The 24,110-nt window shown below is 46.5% G+C and overlaps 1 protein-coding gene across 11 annotated transcripts in view; it reads left to right on the top strand.

The window, feature by feature from the left end:
- The window catches only part of TIAM1 (TIAM Rac1 associated GEF 1), a 189,059-nt gene that overhangs the window by 88,450 nt on the left and 76,499 nt on the right, over positions 1 to 24,110 (top strand). For 10 of the 11 annotated variants that reach the window (XR_012996549.1, XM_076352793.1, XM_076352812.1 and 7 more), the window contains exon 2: positions 18,559 to 19,538. Coding sequence is in view for 10 of the 11 variants with exons in the window: in XM_076352828.1 (XP_076208943.1) it covers positions 18,559 to 19,538 (980 nt within the window). In the remaining variant the exon portion in view is untranslated. Of the gene's footprint in view, positions 1 to 13,157; positions 13,223 to 18,558; positions 19,539 to 24,110 lie in introns of those variants that run through there. The other variant, XM_076352784.1, reaches the window with a different exon arrangement.

Below are 24,110 nucleotides of genomic sequence, written 5' to 3'. Positions count from 1 at the left end.
GTCAGGTTTCTGTATCTTTTATAAATATAAGCCTCCGGAACAAACGAACTGACAGAAATCCCACAAAAATGTCACAGTTAATGGACTTACTGTTTGCTACACTATATAAGATTACAGAAATACTGGTAGCTAATTGCAGCCTTACAGATGTCACCAGGAGGACGGTATAGTGGGTTCTACAGCCTGTGAGATGGGCAGAAAGGAGAGATGATTTTTCTCCAGCCTGTGCCGTCTTCATTTGGCTCTCGAAAGTTTAAATCAATGAACACTTTTTGCAGAGGAACAAGAGTGTTTGGTTGCTTTTTGGGTACCCTGCCTGAACGTAGGTGCTGTGGGAATTTCAGATATTTAAAAAAATTAAAAATAAGATGTTAACAATGGGGGTTTTCAAAATGCTTACTGTGAGTTTCCTTTGAAGCACACCTTTTTTTTTTTTTTTCTTCAAATGGGAAAGTGAGATGTGCTGCCCTGGGACTGCTACCTGGGGCGATGCCGGCAGCTGGCTAGAGCGGCAGCGCTGCTTGCCGCTGCCTTTGTTTCCTCCTCCTCCTCCGCTTCCTCCTCCTCTTCCTCCTCCTCTTTGGGGCCGTCGGTCGGGTCTCCTGGGACAGAGCAGGGAGAAGGGGAGGAGAAGGAGCCTTCCCCGCAGCCAAACCCTGGTGGGGCAGCCCCTGAGAGAGGGGTGAGTGGAGCCAGCTTTAGAGGCTCAGGCACAGCCTGTCTGGTGAGGGGACTGCAGGCCAAAGAAAAGGGTGCTAAACGTGACCGCTGAGGAAATGTTTTTTAGAACGGCCAGAGGAATAACATCTTGTTTCTCTGAGATTTTTTTTTTCCCATTCTTTGCTCCCTTTTGCCTTTTCCTTTTTGGTGTGAAAGTACGTGCATGAGGCAAAGAAGAATTTCCTATTGCAATTCAGAAACAGCAGAAGCCGGGCTAAGCTTTTTGGTTTTGTGTGTGACTCTTCAAACCTTATTACTTCTTCGGGGGCCTGATCCAAAGCCCATTGAATTACTTTTCCACCGATTTCACTAAGGCTTTTGGGCTGGGCCCAAAGTGAGGTGGTTAAGAGAGCTGCTGCTTTCTGCAGGTGGGAGGGCCTGGATCGCTCGTGTGGCGGCTTGTTCTGAGTGAGACCGATATGCATAAGCTCCACAGCTTCCTTTTGAAGAAAAGGATGGTGTCAGCACTGTGGAGGGAGACACTTTTTCTTCCCCTGAGAGACCTGAGGGTTTCTGCCCGCCCTCAGCGTAGCCAGAAGCTGGCAGCCTCGCAGACTGACAGTGATCGGCTGCAGTATCACAAAGAGGAGAGCGTCTGTGTTGCTGCGTGTTGCAATGACTGGAGGCTGCTCAGAGCAGCCCAGGTTTTGTGCAGCAGGGACCAACGGAGAAAAGAGTGACCTTCCCCTCCTAGCAAGCTGAGAGCACCAGGGCTGGCGGAGGAATGAAGAAAGGCATCGCGTTGCTGAGGGGCAGGTGCAGGATCGGGGTGCAGCAAGGCCAGATACGTGTTAACAGCACGTTGCTGCTGTAGTGCACCAACACAGCCTCCTCACAGTGGCACAAAGCCTTCTTCATGCGGCTGGCGCTTACGCCAGCAAAATAGCGCTTTTGCTGGAAGAGCTTATTCTAAGCTTGTTTTTCTTTGGGGGAAAAAAAAAAGTGTTACTATAAGTCATGTTACAGTTTTGCTCCTATAACTGTATTGCAGTGGCCTCTGCAGGCATAATCAGAGGTCATGCTCCATCAAATTTGTGACTGACATAGCTGTGCTGGCAAATACTTGTAACGTAGGTCTGGCCTGAATCTTGAGATCGTGCTTAGATTCCTGCACTGCGCAGAATGTCTTTCCTCATTTAATGTACAGGGGGTAACTTTTTGGCAAAGATTTTGTAGGATTTGAGTTGGTTGAAAACTGTAAATGATAAAGTGCAAAATACTGGCTTCCCCCCCGCCTTTTCATTTAGGTATGCTGGCTCTGAAAAGTGGTGGGAAAAAACAAGTAAACAAGAGGAAGAGGGAATTGCATTTGCAATATTTTGATTTCCCTCTTGGGTGACTTGAAGGGATGTGCAGCTCATCAATGCTGAGTGGCAAGGCGATCCTTTAAGATGGGAAGACTGTCTCTGATGGCAAAATGTCCAGAGGTCACCAGAGCATCTGTAGGGCAGACTCTGTACTAGCGATCTGAAAATGTCAACAGTAAAGACCTCTGGACCAGCACAAAGAACATTGTCTTTCAAAAAGACGTGCAAAGGCTGGTGCAAGCACTGCAAAACCAAGGAGTCTTTGTGTAGCTCAATAGTAAAGGTGTCCTTCGCTTCTCTCTTTTGGCCCCTCTTTAAAGGGGTTCCCTTTAAAATTTCCTTTTAAAATGGCAGCATTCTCTTCTTTGTCTTTGAGGTATATCCACTTGCTGCAGAAAAATAAGTTACTCCTTCTGCCCTAGGTCTGTAGGATCGATGTGAAGATATGGTGAGGCTGTGGCTGCTGGTGGAGTGGAAGGCACAGGGGAGTCACCTCTCCTGGTGGCTTTGGCACAGGAGGGAGGAACCGTGGCTTTCCAGAGGACTGAAATTCAGGCTCCTTGATATTTTTTTTAACACCCATTTGAGTTAAAATTACTTTATCCGGTAACACAGTGGGGGCTGTGTGCAGTACAGGCAAAAACAGTGCTGGGAAATTATTGGGAAAGTGTGGTCTTTCCTGCAGTTTGGAGATCGCTCCCTTTGTCAGATAGATGCCATTCGCGTGAATTCAGGAACTGTTGTGAGCTCAGGTGGGCTGAATAATTCACTTGTAACACGGGCATAGGTGAATATGGTCAGTGTGCCCGCAAATACACCACGTGTACATTTACTGCAATTTTTATTTTCATTTGGGCTGGGAATGATGCCACAGAAAATATCAGTAGCTTTCTCAGCTACTAAAATCATCTACCACTCTTTAAATTTAAAGAGGAAACTGGTTATTTTCTTTTAGGACTATTTTGGGCTACATACCAACGTGAAGCACTGAAATGATGGAATGACACTTACTACTGCTGAAAATATCAAGTGCTATGTACATTTACTGTGTCTTCATTTGGTGGTGTGGCTGATATTTTACCAACCTGGCATTTTTGAAGAGGTACAGCTATTGTTTCGTGAGATGTTTGCATTTCTAATGCATACTTTGGAATTCCTTAAAAAAGTCCCACTTAAGCATGTTACAGTATTTTAGCACTATATAATGTTTCATTTATGTGACTATACCCCGCAGTAACTGCTACAGGTAAGAAAAATATTCTTCTTATAAATATTAAGGCAGAACATTTTATTAGTGACCTTCTTTTATAAAAAAGGTATTGAACCAGAGCTGACAGTAAGCAGTTTTCCACCAGCACTCTGGTCGTGCTTCAGTCAGGCGGCATCTGTAGCGTTCTCGCTAATAAATAGCTCTACCAGGTGACTTTCCAGTAGCGTTCCACTTCGGGCTAGGCAATCAATTTTTCTTTTTTTGGTGAATGGTTTATTCACTGAAATGTGGTTTGTGAGTTTGGGACAGTGAAGAAACTCTGGAGCCAGTTACAAGCTGCGGAGGGCCACAGTCAAGTGATACTGTGTTGCTGGAGCTCCCAGGCGGGATTAGGCAGACACGCAGCAACGTCTGGGGCTCTGAAAGATTGCTACAACCACAGATTTGACTTAAACTCACTCAGTGTTTTCAGCTGAAAACTTAATTTTCCAGATGTATCAGTAAAATAGAAAAAGAGTGGCTTCCCCACCCTCACCCCTGCAGGCGTGCACACACCCGCATGCTCCTTTCCATCCTATACCCAAGAGGATGTTAGTCCTCCAAAACCAGGGAGGTCCAGATGAAAGTCCTCTGTCTGGTGAGCCTAAAATCTCCATTTTCCACTTCTCCTGTGGGAGGCACCTTCACAGGAGGCTTTCTTGTGTTACTACATTATCAGATGCTCCTGGAACAGCTGTCCTCAGTTTGTTTTGTAATTCGTTGCTTATGCTTTTCATGTAATATTTAAATATTGAGGCACTAAGAGAAAATGAGAGCTTGGTGCTGGAAAATTCCCACCTCGGATCTGGAACACCTCTTCTTGCTCCTTCTCTGGTGATACTTTTTGAATTGTTTTCAAAAGAAGAAGAAAACTGAAGCTGTTTTTGGCAGTCTGCTCCGTAGGATGTCAGGAGCTCAAAGGTACAAGACCCACAGCTGGCCAGCTGTCAGTGCTGGCTTTTTATGGATTACAGGTAGCTTGTGTGTGCCAGCAGCAACATTTTGCCTTTATTGACCATAGTTTGCAAAGCCAGAGGAGAACTTCAACCAACTTCTGTGCCTGCCAAACTACAGAGAATTAGCCCAGCTTCATCAATGTATTACTTCTTTCATATTTCTCAGAAAGAGCTTAAGTTTCACACCTTTTGAAAGGACGAGCTCTCTCCCTTGATGTAACTGCAGTCCATGCATCCCACCAAGGTTGGTCAGTTCATGAAATCCAGGGCAGTAATCATCTCCTGAGCAAGCCAGCTGGATCCACTGGGGTTGCTAGTGCACAAAGCTGCCTCTCTACTACACACTTGTGTCCTATTTGACTACAGATTTGTTACTCTAGAGGCAAAGTTTAATCTGTCCAAGAGAAATTATTGTGCAAAACTTATATAGTCTTCAATCCTTGTCCATTGAAACATACCTGAGAGAGAGATCACCCTGGCTTGCTCCTTCAGCTCCTGGGGCCAGCACCAGTCATGCTGGGATGGCGGGGACCTGCCTGCTGTGCATCCCTCTTGTCCTGGGAGATCCCATGCACGCGCTGGGGGCTGGCTGCTTTTAGGCAGGTCTCGCTGCTCAAACCGAGTACCAGAGACTGCTGCCTGTCTTGAGGCCATTTGTGAAGGAGAGAGGGAGCGGGAGGAAGGCACAGTCTATTTTAAACTTGCCTTGCTTGTTTTGTCAGGATGAAATTACTATGAATACAACTATTTTAATTTATGATTTTTTTAACCTATCCTTTTCTGCCTGTGAACATAAATCATGTCCTTTTGCAGCCTCTTGTTTTGCCACATGAGACAGTCCTGTTGTTTTTGCCTCTCAGAGTGAAGCTCTGTGCTTCATTGTGTCTGCCTTGCTTTTCTTGAAGGTAGTCTGGCCTGTATTAACCTTTGCCATGGATGACGAGGATTGCGCATGTTATTCCAGATGAGGTCAATGTCTTCTGTGGCAGCATTCACTCCTGTTTCTGCTGGGCAAGTCTTGCTTGGTGCATCTTTTGATTACATTTGCTTTTTTGTCACTTTTATCACATCGGGGGCTTATGGTCCTCTGGGATCAATACAAAAGGTCTCTTCTGTATTGTGACTTTTTCTAGCTTTGTGTCATCAGTACAAGTCACTGGTACATTTTTTTTCTTTGTGCGTCATCATTGAAAGCATTAAAAAACCTGGTCTCTTGAGCCAGATAATTCTCCTTTCAGCACAACCTCTTTGCAAAGTTTCTAATGCATATCATAATTCCTATGCCAGTTTTCATCATCTTCAGCTTAACTAGTAGTTTCCTGGAAAGGTATCTTCTGCCCTTTCCTCCCTTGGAAAATGGGTCATCTTGTTGGAGAAAGAGATCAGAGTAGCGTGCCACAATCCATATTGCGTTTTATTCAATTTCCCATTTCTTCCCATGTTGTTCCCTGTTCCGTCTCTCAGATGTGCTCTCCAGCCTTGCGTGCTGTTGAGGCCAGACAGATGAGTAGGTCCTTGCTGGGATCACTTGTTCTCCAGTCCCAAGCAGGATCCTGATTTGGAGGTTTTAATATAAAAATTCTTGTCCATATCCCTGTGGTTGCTTGCACAGCTTCTCTCATAGTTTTGGGATGCAGATTCAAAACTCCTGCTGACTGGCACATTTTAAACTCTTTGAATTTTGCCCCTCAGATACCTCAGACGTGGTGATTCACGTGCCTTGCTCCCCCATGCCCTTACTGAAAATGAAGGCAAAGCATTCATTTTATTTTGAGGCCACACTCAGAGCTGACGGGTTTCGGATTTCCATCATGAAGCTACCTTAGCCTGACTTCTGATAGTTTTGGCTTTTCCTCTCAAAAACATTTGCTGATCGGTCCATTTCCCCACTCTGTGGCAGGGCTCTGTGCTCCCTGCCTGCGTCTTCCCGGGGTAGGGGCTCACCCGCTGAGCGCCAAGGTTGTCTCCTGCTGGGATTACCACCCCTCATGGGTTTTGCCCCTCTTAATTAAAGAAACAACACCCAATGTGTGGCCTTTGGTGTTGTGTGTTCCTCCCGCAGGGGAAGAGCTTTCAGCAGGAGCTGTGTCAAGAGATGTGATGTACGAGTTGTGACTAAAACCGGTAAACCCAGATAAACTTAACTGCGGTGCGGATACATCTCTGCGACGGTGTTTGAGTGATCAGGTTCTGTCAGGACGTGCCAGATAAAATCTGAGTACTTAATTTAACTTTGACAGTGGCAAGCTGGTACAGACCAGCCGAGTTTTGCATGAATGTTTGCTTTTTTTCTGCGTGCTGGAGAAACAGTGAGGGCTTATACTATGGTAATGCCAGGCTGAGAAACCTGCTCTGTTGCGGTTGGTATCATCACACTAGGTGAAAACAGCAGCCATTTGGTCATATGCTCGCTTGCCTCTCTTCCCAGGCTCTGAAAAACAGTAGTTATAATTCCCAGTGTCAGGTTTTGTGAAGCACGGCTGCCTCCTCACCTGGGGCTCCTTTTTGTTTCTCTCGTCCTCTCCGGCAGCCCCGGCAGGGGCGCTCAGTGCAGGCTGAGGTTGGTAGTCCTATCGGTAGTCCTATCTTTTGGCCTGGTGAACTCCTGTCTCAAGCATCTCTGCCTTGCCCTGTCCCACTAACATTTCCACCTGGAGATGCCAGAGCAACTTAGAGAGCTTACGCTCTCTATTTTCAGGAAGCGTGGGATGTTTAACATGTGCTTTCTGCCGGGTAAACGTGGCTTTCTTCCTGGGAGTCACCCAGTGCCCTTTTAAACTGGGGATATGGCCATCTTGGGTCTTTCTGCAGTGGACGAGAGCTGTATATTCATGCTTCACAGAGAGAAAAGTTGCTATGGGGAGTCTGCCCGGCTTGCCCAAGGTGGCACAGGAGGCAGGGTGCCAGGCAGGAATTGAGCCCTGCTCTGCAGTGTTGCAGCTGCTGGCCTCTGCATCCTAGCCTGGTGCAGTGGCCCTGGCAAACAATTTCAGTGAAGGCTGAATCTTGAGACGTACTGATTTAAAAGTAGGAGCTCATGGAGAGAGATACTGGTACCAAAACTTCCGCAAGGCATGCTATAAACTTAAAAGGACATCCTCTGCTTCGATCCTTTTCCTTATTATACTTCCCTTGTGGCCTCATGGCGGAAGTTGTTGTTACTTTTACGTCCTTTCTACTAATTATATAGCATACCTTATAATGCTTTTGTACCTCAGTGAGGTACCTCATTCTCTGTCAGAGAGAGTGTGACCAAAATGTGAAAGCTACTCTGATCGTGCATTCGCCCGAGTTTAATTTGCCGCCTGTTTTTCTGTAGACCTCTGGAATCCCTCCCCGGTACTTAAGTCGGGGTATCTAAAATTAGATACTTGTCTTCGTATCTCAGGCACCATCTTAATGATCTGTGTGAGGTCTTTGGCATTGCTTGAAAATGAGATTACTTACCTCTGTGCTTAAATGAGGACATACGCTAAACGCTTCCTCTCCAATTCCCCCTCCCTCAATTATCGGCCTTAATTTTTTTCCGCAACATTTTAATCCTTCACATCCTGCCTGCAGTGGCTCCCCAGTCACTCAAGCCAAGGGTTTCAATTTTTATTGCCAGAGGCCATGGCGCTGGGTGGCTCTTCTGTGCATGCACAGTCCGCCGTGTCCCGCTCCGCTTCTCCCTCCTCCCTCCTCCAGCTGCCCATCCTTGGCTGCGCAGTGAGTGCTCTGATGGGGCTCCATTCAGGGCTCTGTCTCCTGGTCTGAACATTTTCTTGTTACTTCCAAATGAAGTTTTTTTAATGCATTTGGCACATCCTGTCATTGTGTATCAGCAGTTCTCTGCTCATTTGGCACAAGCAAAAAGCCCTTTTCAAGCAAAGTGTAATAACAATAATGCATAACCTTAAGGTAAATAAACAAACTGCACCTTATTTTTATTTCAGCTGCATTTTGGGCATTCTTTTTCTTTTTTTTAAGTAACACATAAATGCACATGCAGTCCTTGTAGCTACCTTTCTCATTCTCGTCCTCCATGGAGGCCAAGTGGGCTCCTTCTTCCCTGCAGCTCCCTCCTGGCTTAGGGTTGGCTGCAGCTCCCCAGAGCGGGTTATGCAACCCCTCTGCTTCCAAGAACGCAGTGCCCAAGCTGCTGTTAGTCTGCCCCACAGGCTCCAGGGAGTTGCCCTTGTGGCTTCCCATAGATTTGCTTATGTCTGATGATCTGAAATTAGAATCCTTTCCCTGCTTTGCCCTTTTCTGTAAATGTGTAAAACCTTGCAGATTTCCCCTAGGGAAGAAAGGGGGATTTTCCCACCATTAAAAATAAAAGGGGAGGGAAGGAGAAAGACTTTAAAACATGTTCAGATACTTGTAAAAATGATGAAAAAACAAACCAACCCACAACCGTGTCAATTATTCGCATCCCCTCGTATAAATATAGAAACCCTGAAGAGGGGGCTTTCCCTCCGGCTACCTGCTCTTCTCTTCCATTAATTTATTACTGAGGCCCCACGGTGCTTTGTCAATGCCATGTTTCTGGTTTTGTTTTCTTTAGCTGTGATTTGGGGATGGCTGAATGTTGGCTACACAGAGGTTTTAGGTCTCCTGACCAACCTTCCTCCTTCCCTCTCTTTTTGCCCTTTCTTCCCTCCCTTAGAAATTCTCATAGGTGTGGTGCTACAGCTGGAGGAACAAGGCTTCCCACATCTCTCCTTTATGAGTTCTCCACAAGGAGAATGTGGGTTTATTTTTCTTTCCCCTCCTTTTCATCTGGAGCGATCACCCAGCATTGTTCTCCTAACTGTGGCAGACATGAAGGTTGCGTGTTAGTGAGACGGTTCCAAAGAGGTTTTTGCAATTCCAACTCTGCTGGCCAATTCTTGCGGACCTGCGGATGGTCCCCCCAGCCCTGTCTGGATGGTCATTGTTGTCAGACTCCAGTTTCAGGAGCAGCCGTTCTCTTTGACAGGTAGTATAAGCTGTGGTTGGTTTAAAATTAAGTTTTCTCCCAAACGAAAGGTTTCTATGACATTTTGTATGTCATAGAAAGAAAATACAAAAAGGAGCATTTTTGTTATTTATTTTCACTGGTTTAAAAGTCAACTGGCTTCTGCAATCCACTAGAGTTGGTCTCAGAGCTCAGTGTCATACGTAGTTTCAGTGACTACACTGAGAACGGGGAAGCTTGGAGCATTTCTGAATTACATTTCTGAACCCATGTGTGCACCCAGCCCCGTCACGGAAAGCCCTCTCAGACAAAGATCTGGCCATAGAGCAGCCTCTGTCCACCCATCCATCTCCTGTGGGTTGCAGTGTTTCATTTTGTGGAGGGCAGCCCAGGAGTATGGGATGGGGAGAGCCAGAGCTGTCAGGGCACCAGGACCCTGGAGCACACTAGAGCATTTACCTTCTTCTCAGGGTAGGTGATTTGATAGATTGATTTTGGCAGCAACTTATATTAACTAGTGGTAATAAAGGCTAACAAAATGTGGCCTCCAGTTACAAATAAAGGGCCTGATTCTCCATTTCAGGAGGCAGGATCGAACACCGGAGTTACAGTGGCGTGAAACTGGGATCGTGGGTGGGGAATACAGCCCAGAGCCACTGATTAATATTAAAGAGTTTCTGTATGAAGTGACTACTGCTTTCTGTCTATGTATATACATCCTGATGGTTTATGGTAGAATTACCGAGGGCCTCTCAAAGCTGGACAAAGATTTGCTTAATGACCAACTGATCTCACATCTGCAGTTGCATTTGGAATCTGACAAAAATGATGCGTCATAAGATCAAAAAATAAAAATAGCATTGAAGGAGAGCTGTTGTCCTTTTAGCCAACTTTTCATGTTCACCAGACAAGGGGATATACTTGCATGCTAATTTTTCCTTGCTGGGAAGGAAGGGTTCTGCTTTGAAAAGGAGGCTTTTAGAAAACTACAGCTTCCATATTTTTCATCCATTAATGTTCATGTCAGGTGTCCGCAAGCAAAAAGAAAACAGGTGTGCTGTTTTTTTCCCTAATCTCTTGGCATTGCAAACTCCTCCTAGCATGTGAAAGTCAAACCTCTCTTTGCTCTACCTAGAATCACAGGTAGCAGATGTGATGAATAACAAGGTGTTCCTTTAATATATTCTGCTTCCTAGCTATGCATTCATTTAAGCCATTCACGGTGGTTTGCTGTAAGCTTCCTCAGTTTGTATTGACTTAAGTTGCTGTGTGATGAGCCCTGTGGGAACTCCTTGGCCTGATTTTTCAAGGCGCTGTTTTGTGGCTACGAAATAAATACAGCTGTGCTACTTCCAAACCTTCAAAGAACAAGAGGAGTTGCATTGACGTATGTAGACCTTGGCATACATGCATGCATACATGTATCATAGGGGGGTGTGTGTGTGTGTGTGTATGCGTGTTTGCAGGAGTCAGCTCTAAGACTGAGTATTTTGTCTTGAGCATCGAAGTTTGAAAATCTTTATCTGGCGTTTCTTTTTTAACAAGATGAACTGTTCCAGGTGTGATTGCTTACAACTGTCCGTTTACCCTGAGAACAGTTACTGGTGAGTTACTGGTGGTCTGAACACGCGGTCAGCTTCCTCCTCAGTCAGGCTCCGCTGACAGAGCAAAAGTCCACAGGAGCAAAGGTGTCCTGTACAGGGAAGGGCTCTGTGCTGGGAAGCAAGCTGTGAGGCTGTGCTCGTGTTTGCTTCTGCCTTTCCTCCTAATGGAGGAGCATGGGCATCCCCTTTTGCTAAGACCCTGTTGGAGGGAAGTTCTTGTCCGAGGCTGCTTCAGCACTGCAGACCCCCAGAATTTCTACTGCGGCAGAGCCTGGGCTGTCGGGGTGAACTGGGAAGCGTGGGGGCAAGGACTCTTCCAGTGCGTATTAATGGCAGACAGAGACAAGTATGAAAAACTGATGTTCTTCTTGAAAAGTATGGCTTGTTTCATTTGGGAAAGACTCTTCAAGTTGTAAAAGTTAATAGGAACAAACCTTTTCAGGAAAGAATCTGGAGGTAACGATAAACCCTCTTCTGGAGGAGCTGTGTGTGCATGGTACTCATCTGTTTGTGGCAAAGGATATTGCCAGCCCTTCTGATGTACTGGAGTGTAGTGAGGATTTGGATAATCCAATATCCAAGTTGTAAACATCCACTTTGGATCTTCCCACCTTTTTAACAAATGAGTGCAAGAAGAAGAATGATTTTTGTCGGAGGAGCACAGGTGGCGTGGGGTGTGGGTGATGTTTTAGTTGGTTTCTCACGGAAGGGACCAGAGTTCTTTTCAGCCTGGAGCAGATTTTTCTGAGTTACAAACTCCTCAAAAGGCACTTCAGGATGGAAAATTTGATAAAATGCTCAGCCACGTCTGTTTTTTTGCCTCTTTTGGACAAGTTTTCTGGGGCAGCAGCAGGCAGATCTGAAGTAAGATGGTCACGATTCCTTTTTCTTTGGAGGTGAGGAATGCACATTGCAGCTTTGCTCGTCGTGCGGTGGATGCAGGTGGAAAGCCTCTTGCCTGTAGGACCTTGTTTGTCAGCAAGATTCCTGTCTTGCAAATTATTGGCAGCTGGCACGGTAATGAGTCCATTTCAATATAAATGAGCTTCATTTTATTAATTTCTGCCAGCTCCTGAGCCATTCATGAACTGCTTTTCAGATCTCAACCAAGAGCTTGGGGGAAAAGGGGGAGGTGGGGAGTGGAGAGGGGAACATGAAGGAGGAGAAAGAAAATGAGAATGTTTTTAATTTAGAAAGGAGCCGGTGACTCTCATCTCTTTTGAGAATCCAGCCAAGATTGAGGATCACAATTTCCCCACCAGGCAGCTCTAATAACATGAAGGGCATCAGTAATCTCTTCCAAGGTTTTTGTTCCTTGAGATGTTTGGAAAAGTTTATAACTCTCAAAACTCTGCATGCAGTGTTGAGTTGATGTTTCACTGCTGGTGTTGGGCTGGCAGAAGGGGGAGTTGGGTGACTTGAGAGCTGGCTAGGGCAGAGCACCCAGCCCTCCAGTGAGTTTGTGGTTCTTCGTATCTCACAGGACCGGACCTTGAGCTGGCGTACTTGCAAGGGAGCTTGCCAGTGGTATCAGGTCAAGAAAGGGCTGGGATTTGGTACCCACACGAGTGCACACGTGTGTAACTTGAGGACTATTCTTACGACTTGTCTTAGGTCTAAATAGGCACAGACTGGTCTCTTGTATCCCTGCCTTAGTGAATGCAATTAACCCAACGATCCTTTCACCGTGCACAAAAATGCATGTAAATGCTCTGCCCTACATGTCTGATTCGCCCTTGAAAAATGTTAATGAAATCCCTGCTTGGATAACCGCCCTTTTTGTAAATTAGACAGTCTGCGCAGAGAAATCTCTGAGGTCTTCCAGTTTCGTGCCTGTTCCCTGGGCAATTGGCTTCCCCCTTGCTTCCAGAAGTTAAACCCTGGTTTACTGGAAGGTGCCTTTCTTGGCGGTCATCTTCGAATGAGGGTGTGTTTTTGGACCTGAGATTTTCTAGACCTGCCTGAGACAGACTGTCCTCAGCAGGGGCTTCTTAATGGCTATGGGGATTTTTATTGTACAAAGTGGTGGGAAGAGGAACTCTCCACTTTCTGTAGTTTGGGCTGACGGCACTCGACTGGGTTTTTCATTTATTCTGCCATCATCAGATTTCATCATTCGAATTTAAGCACAGCATTCGCATGCTGTGTTGCACAGTGTTTCTTAGGTAAGTGATGATAACAGGACCTGGCAGAAGACGTCCTCCTGTATAGCCATTCCTGCTAACCCTTTGTCTGATTTTTTTTTTTTTCTCCCCTCTTTCTCCCCAGGTTTTTGGCATATAGTCATAGACTCTGACGCGAGAGTAATGGAGTCGCTGAGTGGCAGGTGCTGACAGCTTCTGCAGTCCCAGTAACTGTTCATTTTGGTATCATTTGCAATTCTATACCTCTAAATGCCACAGCTCTCTTGGGGAAGGTTGCGCTGGATACCAGTACTGCCTTGGAAGGTACATGTGTGTCCATATATTTTTATGTAGGAGTTTGCTGTGTTGTATAGTGGTTCATGGGAGGGGAAAAATTGGATAAGCTGCATGCGGTTTATGGTTACACCCATTTAGCAATACAAAGGCATTTGAATGGCTATCAAGCAGCTACTGATGACATCCCTTCCTCCCTCTCTCCTCCTCTTATTTGAATTGCCTGCAGGGCCTTTTTGGAGTCCATCCCATGCTTTAACATACTCGAGAGCGGCTTACAAAAAAGAAATGGCTGGTTAAAAGGTTCTGATTTGAAAACAATTAAATATGCTGCTGGAGTTTTTGAGAAACTCAAAGGCTTACTGTGGAATTTCAGCCTCTCTCTTGCCCTTTTGAAAAAGCACATTTTAATTACAATAAAATGTGTATGTTCACACTTGGTTATTAGTCTTGTACATTTTTCTATGTGGTTCTTGTGAGTTCAGTAGAAATCTTTGTTGTTGGCTGGCAGATTTTAGCAAAAGTTTATTTCTGTAGGCTCATTGCTCGCTGTGGATTTAATCATTGTTCTGGTTCTCACAGCCTTCAAGCTCCACTCCAGGAGAAAAATACAGATTTGTCACCAGGGCCTCCCACTAGAATCTAATTTTAAATTTGCAATCTGTTGTCTTGCGAGGTGCTTAAAATTTGGTTGGAAAGTTAATATATTTCAGATTTTCTTCTGGCATCTAAAGGCCCAACTTTTTGCAAGTTTGAGAGTTAGTAACTTAGGTTTAGTTGAAATGAGTATTTTAGGTTTGTAATTATTTTAAGAAATATTTAATATTGGGGGAAAGGGAAGGTAAAGGAAAATGACTGTTTTCAAAGAAAATTATATTCTTTGATGGGGCCGTCATCAGTGGTCATCTAGAATGTGATCATATTTATGTGTAACCATTTTATCTAAGACTCATCCAGCAAAAACTCAGCAGTTCAGCTAGAGTTCAGTCTGTCTGTCTAGGGTAGTTGATGTAGGGAATACTGTTTTTTTCCCGAAGCTTTCCTGCAGAATTTGTGTTCTCTCTGCTGATATCCTAATGTTGATAGCAATCTTAAGTTTTGGTTTTAAAAACAAATCAAACCCCTGTACTGTCTCTTGACATGCAAGCTAGCTAAAAGGTGACTTTCCTGGCCGCTTAAAGACTTCCACAATTTTGACATTTTCCCTGCTCTGAACCAGTAAGGAACAGATCTTCTGGGAGAGAGAGCCCTTTCCCAGAGCAGCCGATAGCTCGATGGTCAGGCCACCTCTTGAGGACGTGGAGGAACAAGTTGCCACCCCTCGTTTGCCTGACTTGGGCTGCAGATACGAATCTCAATCTTCCGTGTCTTTGGCAGGCAACTGAGTCACTGAGCTGGTGCCTCGTCCAGGAGACGTGCCTGTCTCCCCGCTTTGGTTTTCAAATCTCTCCCTCTTGGAGCAGAGGAGCCTTTCATCAAAAGCGGTCTAGTCCCATGAAAAGTTTGGGTTTTGATGAATCAACATTTTCTACTGAAAAATTTCCAAGTAGTTCTGCTTGCGATGCGTGGTCTGTGTGTGCTAATCTCTGCTAGCTTCAGAGAATAATTCAGAACAGATTTTTGACACGTCGCAATCCTTGGCCGAGCGCGACAGACCTGTTTAAAGCATCAAGACGTGTCACACTTGATTTATGTTGTATCCTGGTGGTACCTTGATAGGTCTTTAATGGTCACCTTTGGATTCTATGGGTGAGCTAACAAGGGGAGCCTTTGTCCTACCAGCATTTGCGTGCAACTCCCATTAACATTACTCATTTTCTTAATTTGATACAGATTTTTTTCATTGAGTGTGCTAAATTCAGTTAAGCCCTAGACAGGCAGCATCTGGCAGTCGTAGCTGGAGCAGTTTAAGACGTTTCTGCCCCAGGGTGTCTGTCACTGCCCCTGGGAGGGGGAGGTTGGGGCTCCCCTCCCCTGCCCAGCACCCGTTCCTGCTAGCTGAGGACGCCGGCATCTGCTTCAGTGTGAATTCACATGTTTCAGGGCTGCCTTTCCACATCTGCCTGGGCTGACCTAACAGCACATTGCTGCCAAAAAATGGGGGAGGTACCACTCGCTGTCCCCTCTTCCCCTGCTCCCGTGTTGCCCCCCAGCCATGCTGCCCCATCCTCGCCCCACTGTGTCCCCAGGTGGGCACCCTTGTGCTGCCTCTGGCACATGCCCATTGAATTCACTATCCCAGCAAAAGTAAACTAATAAATAAAGTCTTCCCCCCCACCCCGGTTTATTTTCTGCTGTTTTAGTGGAGTCAGCTGCATGAGCACCTGAATTGGTTGAGGGTAGCTGGTGGAAATGCTCAGTCAGAAATGCAGAGGGGAGGCAAAAATGGGGGTGAGAAGGTAGGAAGGGGGTCCCTTCCAGGGGCAGCAATTTGTCTCAGGCACCCCACAAGTGGGCACCCTCAGCTTGATCCGGTGGGGTTGGCCGTCCCCACTCGAGGTGGGTTCAACCTATTGTGCCCCTCACCTCCTGGCATCTGGCGGGGGACAGTGACAAACTGCAGGGATGGGCCGTCTTGCATCGCTGCAGCTGGATCAGCTGCCCCATGCCTGCCTGTGGCCCGCTTGCACCCACCGTGCAGAATGTGCAAACCTGCAACGTAATGCTGGGGAAATCAGTGGCTCTAGGGTAAGGCCTCTTCAGTCGTCCTTCCTGGGTGCAGGAGAGAGGTATGGGCTAATCGGCGGGATAGATAGCAGCCTGCGGGATTTGCAAACCCGTCCCCACCTAAAGTGCCAATCCACGGAATTAAAAAGGGACAGCTCTTTACTTTGAAGTCTGACACTTCTTGCCAGTATCTAGCAGATACTTCTCATTGTGTGAAATCACTCAGTAAACATTCCTGCTGCCGTCTGTGGAGAAAAGACTTTCCTCCTTCCGTGAGAGTGTTTCTAGCGGCATTATTTCCTCACGGGACGCAGCCTGAGCTGCTGCTCCTTTCCTCGTCAAGTCATTTGTGGTTCTGTTACTTTTTGGCTGGGTGAAATTTTGCCTGGTGTGCATGAAGACTACATCGAGACGGTGGCACAGGGCTGCTTTCCGTAGCCATACTGCCCGGCATTTTCATCAGCAAGTGTGCCTCGCTGTGTGGTGTGCAGGGGACGCTCCTGCCCTTCGGCAGCTCTGTTTCTGAAGGTAAAGAGCCACTCTTCAATCATTCAGGGTTTCAAGAAGACTTTTAAAACTGCTCTTTCTCCTCAGATAGGTACTGAAGTGATTGCTGGAGACTGGGGATAAATGGTTGCATGCTCTGATGGGCTTTGCAGCCGGTGGAAATCCTGTCGAATGAAAGTGTGGTTAGCAAGAATCTCAGAATCAAAGCAGCTAAAAGCATTACCCCGAGAGGGTTTCTTTTGCAAGATGGGGAGTGTTGAGGTCTGGTTTTAGACATCAGTGTGGAAGACAAAATGCAGGTTTTGTGCTATAAAATGTTTTAGAAGCAAAAGCTAGCTGACATTTATTTTTCAGTCCGGTCCATATCAAAGGACTGTAGCTTTTAAGGAATAATAAACCCTGTCTAGGGATTTATAATGCTGTCATTTTTTTTAGATTAAAACCTGCCCTCTGTTCAGCGTGTTTCTTTTTCTAAACGATGCATGATAACCAAGTCTCATGACAGTCAATGGGAGTTCAGCCGTTAATTTCAGTAGACATAGGGTATTTCCTGGTATAGTTTAGGTCACATGCGATTACATTTATTTTAGATACAGAAATGTCCAGATATTTATGGAAGTGCCTGTTGCTCCAGCACTGAACAGATTTTTAGCCTCAGACACGACCTTCTTAGCTGGGTAGAAGAGTAGAGAAGCGCAGTCGTCTGACTGTGGTCAGAAGTATCACTGCAGAAGTTCAGTTCCACCATATGCGCCCAGGGCAGCCTACGGCAGAACTGCTGTGCCTGCATTTAGCACAATCGATTCCTCACATGTAATTTATGTAGGGCCAGTTCAGTTCTGTGCAGCAGCGATAGTGTATATTTAGACAGCGAGGGAAAATATACGATCACATTCATTCTGCCAGCATCTGGCTCAATACCCATCAGTGCATCCTGTTAAAGGAAAGGAAATTGCCCCAAGAAATGAAAAACTCCAGATTATTTTACTGTCAGGGCACCTTTTTTTTTTTTCAACCAGGACTAATAGAAATACCTCAAAACGAGGAAATTTTGTCTTGGAATTTCTGTTCAAGATCTATGGACTATTTATCTAGATATAATTGCCTTGTGTGTAATTCAGGTTCTCCTATTTAATTTTGAACGGCCATGTACTTTAACATTTACTTTTCTTGTTCTTCTTGATCTTTGGCCAGAAGGAGCCAATACTACTGATAAAATATTTCTGACATTTGTTGAGTGAGATCACAGACCTCAAAGTGTTTTCCAGGGTTGAATCCAGATCATCACTCCCATCTTCTCGATGGGAAACCTGTTTCACGGCGGGATGTGTGCAACTGAATAATGCAGGAGGCTAGGTACGGAGATGGGGACAGACACCCAGTCCCTGCCTTCCAGCTCAGTTTTCTCTTTGCTAGATCAAAGCGCTTAGATCTAGCTATCTGCTTCAGAGTGAGTAGGAAGGAAAGGTTATTTTTGTATAGTCTGAGTCACTCATGCTAATTTATTTTTCATAATACGGCTTTCTTGTGTGGGTCTCTCCGTACCTGCTTAATGTTGCACTGTTTTTTTGTTCCAGAAATCAAACCTATCGTTAGCTCGCTGCCAGACAGTTGAATTTGTACTTTGCTATCTGGTGCTTCAATTTGCAGTTCCTAGCAAAAAAAAAAAAGTGAAATCTCAGATAAAGTATGTCCATCTACTTTTTGGCATCTTGTTACATTCAGATAAACAATAGCTGTTGATTTTTTGAGTTTGTAGTTTTGGCTGGAATTGCAAAGGATTAGCTAATGCTAGGAGTCAAGTGAACGCGTGCAGAGCTGCGATTGCCAGTGCACTTTGGTAGTAAACTGGCTCCAGTTCGGACCAAGCTTCAGGGTTCAGTTGTTCCCTCTTCTACACTCTTCATGTACACCAGCATAGCTGTGGTCTGCCTTTTTCCTACATACCGATTTAACTGAGTTGTATTTATAAGTTTGCTGGTACGGTCGCTGGCTCCCTTAATTAATTCTGTGGGATTAGTTGCCACTGTTAAAGCACATCCTGCGAGACCCAGGGGAAGCAGTGGTGTAGGTTTCTTGACAGCTTCATTAAAAACCAAAAAGCTCTTTTGGGTGTACTGGGGCGTCAGTGTGTCTTCTTGCCTACGTGTTTGGTTGCTGCCTTTAACGGTCCACGCTCTCTCCCCTTGCAGACTGTGACGCCATGGGAAACGCGGAGAGCCAGAGCGTGGAGCATGCCTTCTACGGAGACAAGCACGCCAGCCTGGGCCGCAAGCACACTTCCCGCTCGCTTCGCCTCTCCAATAAAGCCTCTCGCCGGACGCGGCACGCTTCTTCTGGTAAAATTATCCACCGTAACTCAGAAGTGAGCACCCGCTCCAGCAGCACCCCCAGCATCCCCCAGTCCCTGGCAGAGAATGGCCTGGAGCCCTTCGCCCAGGAGGCCAACCTAGAGGACTTTGGAAGCCCCATCTGGGTGGACCGCGTGGACATGGGCCTGCGGCCTGTTTCCTACCATACCGACTCCTCCGTCACCCCCAGCGTGGACAGCAGCACTGTCCTCACCGCCGCCTCTGTCCAGAGCATGCCTGACTCAGAGGAGAGCAGGCTCTACGTGGACGAGGCACCATTCCTGGCGGAGGGCGACGGGAGGTCACATCGATACACGGCCAACGGGATGAACTTCATGGAGACGGCCAGCTTCAAGAAGAAGCGCTCCAAATCGGCCGACATCTGGCGTGAGGACAGCTTGGAGTTTTCGCTTTCCGACCTCAGCCAGGAGCATTTAACGAGCAACGAGGAAATACTGGGCTTGGCCGAAGAGAAGGATGCCGAGGCCACCCGGGGGACAGAGGCCAGCGGCAGCCCCCAGCCGCTGGTCACCTGCCAACGCGCCAACTCTATGAGCGACTTGTATTCCCCCAAAACCCCGAGTGCTACCGTCAATGGTGGCCCGCGAAATGCCTTTGGAGGGTACTGCCGGAATTTAGTGTCTGACATCCCGGATATTGGGAGCCATAAGATGGCATCGGTTACCGCTGAGGATGCACCTTCCTACAGTAATTACAATACGCTGCCCTGTAGGAAATCCCACTGCCTTTCTGAAGGGGCCACCAACCCACAAATTAGCCATAGTAACAGCATGCAAGGCAGAAGGGCGAAAACTACTCAGGTAAGGCAGTTTTCTTCTATGTAAAATGGAAGCGTGTGGCATTTGCTGAGCTGTGTCTGTAGATAAAGATATTCCAGGTTCTTCCAGGCTCTGTTTTCCTTCAACACCCCTTTTCCAAGAAGAGGGCTGTATCCAGGAGGGAGCTGAACTAGCCGGTCTCCAGAGCTGGCTTGATCCCATCACTGCTCCCTTCCCTACCTGCAACTCTGTTTGGGCCTTTTCCACCCTTCACTGCCTCTGGAGAAGATAAATCTGCATTTGCCAGCTAAAGATTTTCCTGTGTGTTTCACAGTGCTGATGGTGTCTTTTTTTTCTAGGGTAGCTGCCAAAACCGATCATTCCACTCGGGGAGCTTGCGCGTGTTGGTTGTGTCTCCCCTCTCTGCCTTCCCTGCCCTGTCACCCTCCCCTGCCTGCACATGTGCAAGCACTCCTCAGCCCTCGAGGCTGGAAGCAAAGGAGAAACCTGCGAGTGTTTCCCTTTCCCTCCATCGTGAACACTCACTGGGCTGAAATTTCACTCTTCTAATTAGCCAACGTTCACATTTGTGCAAAACATCAGCCAGAAATAGTGCTGTCCCCTTGCAGGAGACTGCCAGTCCTGCAAGCTGTGGTGCTCACCTGCTGTAAACTGAAAAATGATGGGGGATGGAGATGTATGGAGAAGATGCTGCTTCTCCTAGCCAGCGAGGATGTCATACCCTTCATCCTTCATCCTTTTAACAGACAGCACAGAGCCAAGATGAGCTTTTCTGTCTGGTGCCCCTCCCGAGCTCCAAACACCAGTCCTGTGACCTTTGCTTTGACGGCTGCCGTTGGGTCTTTATTATGTTTTCCCCTGCTTTTCTTGGCCATGTTCTGCCTGATTGAGTTACACAGCACCGCCTTGCACTGCAAACAGTAATTCTGCTTACAGTAAGTGGCAGACTACTCTTAGAAGGTGGGGAGAAAGGAGCTACAAATCCTGCCCACCTGTACAAGCCGCGTGTGGCATACACGTTGTGGGCATATTGTGCTCAGTTTAAGTTCATTCAGCTGGCTTGCTGGACCTTCTCAGAGCAGTGGTCCAGATGCCTAATGGAAGAGGCTGGCAGTGCCATTTTTTACATGCACTATTTTCTAGCTGTGGCCACTGGCTCAGAAACATGGCCGAGGGACACAGAACAGTCTGATGGTGCAAGTTAGAGCTGTGCACCAGATTGCATGCTTCAGCGGCTCCCCTGATTTTATTGCATGGTTTCTCCTACATATGCCATGCAGCGTACACACACTGTGCCGCGTGACCCAGAAAAAGAAAAAAGCAGCATGTTGCATCAAGGTTGGAGGCTGGCAGGCTCGTGTCCTGCTGCTGGGCTGAGCTGTTGGCAGGACACCAGCGTTAGACATATCAGGCTGGGCAGTGTGAGTCAGGCAGGTTGCTGCGTGCCGCAGAGGAGGTGCAGGGCTGCGGAGGGCTGTTGGAGGGCGAGAGGAGCGTGTCGCCCCGTCAGCTGGCACTGACTTGTGAGAGCTGATGGGAAGGGGTTGCTGGTGACTTACTGGCTGTGCTTGATCTGTAGAGATACGCTGCTTCTAAACATAAAAATGACATGCTAAAACAGATGCTGCAGCGTCCCACAACAGCAGCTTTGTACTTCAAAATCATCTCTTTATTTTTGGGGTATTTTTATGGTGCGAGCGGAGAAACCCTTTGGTGCTCCATCAAGGCAGTGCAGGATAAAAAGCATGAGAACAACAACAACAACAACCAAAAAAAGATGTTATTTGGCAGCCTTGAATGTAACAGCTTTCATGAAGATTGTTAGGTGCAACTGCTGCCTCCAGCCCTCTTTCAAGTGTATTTAAGAAAAAGAGAGCAGTGTCGCTGGTAAACAGTGAAGCATTTGTTTTTCTTCTTGGTGCCTATCTTGGCATTAAGAAGATTCCTCTGAGGCACTTAGTGAAAGTCACAAATTTATGTAGCATTTTGCGAGGCCTCAGCTATACCCAGGGGAATTGCTTTGTGTGGCTGGTTTCACTAGATGTATCTCCTGAGCTTGGAGACGATGGCAATAAGGAGTCTCAGCAGTGATTATTACCACGTATAAATTCAACAAAATTAAAGCTTTGGAAAGGTCAAAATTCCTTCCAAGTCTTTAATCCTAGCAGTGTACAGTAAGTATAAGATACTTGTCAGCAATGAAGTCATGTTAGCCCAAGCCTACCTTTAGCAAGCTTAGGGAAATGACTATCATTATGTATTTGATAGATAGAGTGAAAAGGAAGTCCAAATCTGCACACAAAGTAAAGGACTAGTTCCTTGGTGAACCTGATTAGGTGGCTTTGGATGGGGTGAGAGGAGGGAAACTACCAACCTGTCTCCATACTAGGTCCCCAATCCAACCATATCTCAGCACTTTGCTCATCTTTACTCGACACCCCTGGTGTGAAGTGGAGCGTGATGGTTACCCTACCTGAGATGGTGGAAGCTGAGATGTAGAGCTGGTGGCCTTACTGCTTTGCTGTTAATGTACTCCTCGGCACTGTGTTGGCCTGTGCCAGCTGGTACTTGGTCACAGTTTGGGGAATTTTGTTTCCTTCTGCCCTCCGCAGTCCTTCAACACTTTCTCAATGGGCTTCACAGTCTTGATGACCACCTTGAGCATTGCCCCAGAGCCTGCCATATGTGTCCTCATGCTGTAAAACATTTCATGCTATAAAAACAATTTAGTGAACTAAGTCAAAACTTCCATGTTTTTTTCCAGCCTTTTGAACTGCCTCCCCCCATCCTGATCCCACAAAATAATAGTTGTGTCTTAGGGCCACAGGGGCACCACACAAAGTTGAGCCAGGGCCAAGTGGAACATGGTATTGGACACAGTTTTCCCTCTTAATCTCCAGGCCAGTGACCTGTCACTGTCCCTGTGTTATTTAACAGTACAGAGGTAAGCTCCCTTGTTCAAAGTCACCTAATTGAGCCTCATAGCCAGGAGTGAGGTTTCTGCCCAGATCGCTGTTGCCCATCCTCACAAGAATTTGGGTTTGTATTTGCCAGTGGGTTTTCTTTGGTTTTTGGAAAGTCGTAGCTGGGATATTTGCATGATTTTTTAGTCTCACCTGTCCTGGTGCTAGAAATACTGAAAGGTCCTGATGGCCACTTGTAGGTAGCTTTTGACTAGTCTAGTTCCCAAAGAGGTCCCTGAAAGCAGGAGAGGCTGAGCGCAGGGTAAGTCTGAGACTACAGCAATGGGTTTGTGCCCTTGTGTTTGATTCCTGAATCCAGCTACTGTTACATGCATGTTCAACTATATGTACAACATCATATTTTCTATACAGGCTAAATTTATTAGAAGTTGTCAGAAGCTGTAATTTTTGTGGTGTGCTGACCACTGCTACTGGGAAAACGCATCCTGGAATGTATCACAGAAAGGAGATGCCAGAATCACAGCTGTACATGTTTTGTTATAATGCCTTATCCATGGGTTCTTTAGAAGTACGTGGTTTACATTAAAGAAAAAAAAAAAGGAAGAAAAGAAAATCTCTCCCTTCCAAATTTAAACCTTAAATTGAACTGTGGGAGTCACTTTCCACTAATTGAGAAGGAGAGCTTTTTAATACTGGAGAGACAATTATATTCAATGTGCACAAGCGATTAATATTCACAGGGTGGCTTTGGGGCACCCACGCAGCAGTTCTGTTTTTCGTAACATTTTAACATTAAGGGTTCAGATCTGCTGAAGCGAGACTTCCCGGAGAGCTCTGCTGGGATCCTGTTTGGCTTTTGGAGCTGATGTGATGTAGGTGGAAAAAGCTTAATTGGCTGACATTTTCACCCATTTTTGCTTGCAGGCAGACAAGCTCCGGTTGGATACAGCTTGTTCTGACTGTGGGTTGTGAGATCCACAGGATCCTACAACCTGCTTGTTGGGATCCAGATTTTGTGAAATGGCCCTGTTGTGTCTTGTATGCAGCTAAACATCTGCCTGTGGGAGCCTCCCTCCTCTTCCTCCTCCTCCTGGTGGATGTTCAGAGACAAATGTAACCACATGCTCCCCTGCTGTTATGAGCCCTAATTGAAGTTTCAGGAGGGGAATTAGGGAATGGAAACCTTGAGATCTGATTTTGTGCCACTTCCAAGCCCATTTTGCCATCTCCTTATTCCGTGTTCCCCCTCTGTGGGTAATTTCTGACTGCTCTTTTCTCTAGACCATCAAATGGGGGGGTATACAGCCTCGTGTAGGGCATGGACCTCTTTTGACATTTCAAACTCTGCTACAAGGGTAGTCAGGTGAAGACATCCTGCACATACAGAGGATACTCTGGTCACGCGGCAAAATTTGCTTGCCAGGCCGTGGTGCCAGCAGCGTGTCTGTTCATTGGTGTCTGCGCCGGATCGGTGTGAGTCAGCCCTACCTGATGCTGGCTCCGTCCCTGCATGTCCTGCTCCTTCCCTTCTGGTTTTCATGATGGTCAAGATGGTGATGGCAGTGGCCACCAAAGCTGGAGACTTCCATGAGCTTCCAGTGCTGGTATTTGTTTTGTAGAAGAGGCATTAGGAGTAGTCCTTAGGAAGTGTGAAGCTGTGAGTGGACTG

The sequence above is a fragment of the Aptenodytes patagonicus genome, chromosome 1, assembly GCF_965638725.1.
Source record: "Aptenodytes patagonicus chromosome 1, bAptPat1.pri.cur, whole genome shotgun sequence".
Lineage (NCBI taxonomy): Eukaryota > Metazoa > Chordata > Aves > Sphenisciformes > Spheniscidae > Aptenodytes > Aptenodytes patagonicus.
Note: the sequence above shows the minus strand (reverse complement) of the source record. Positions and strands in the feature narration are given on the sequence as shown.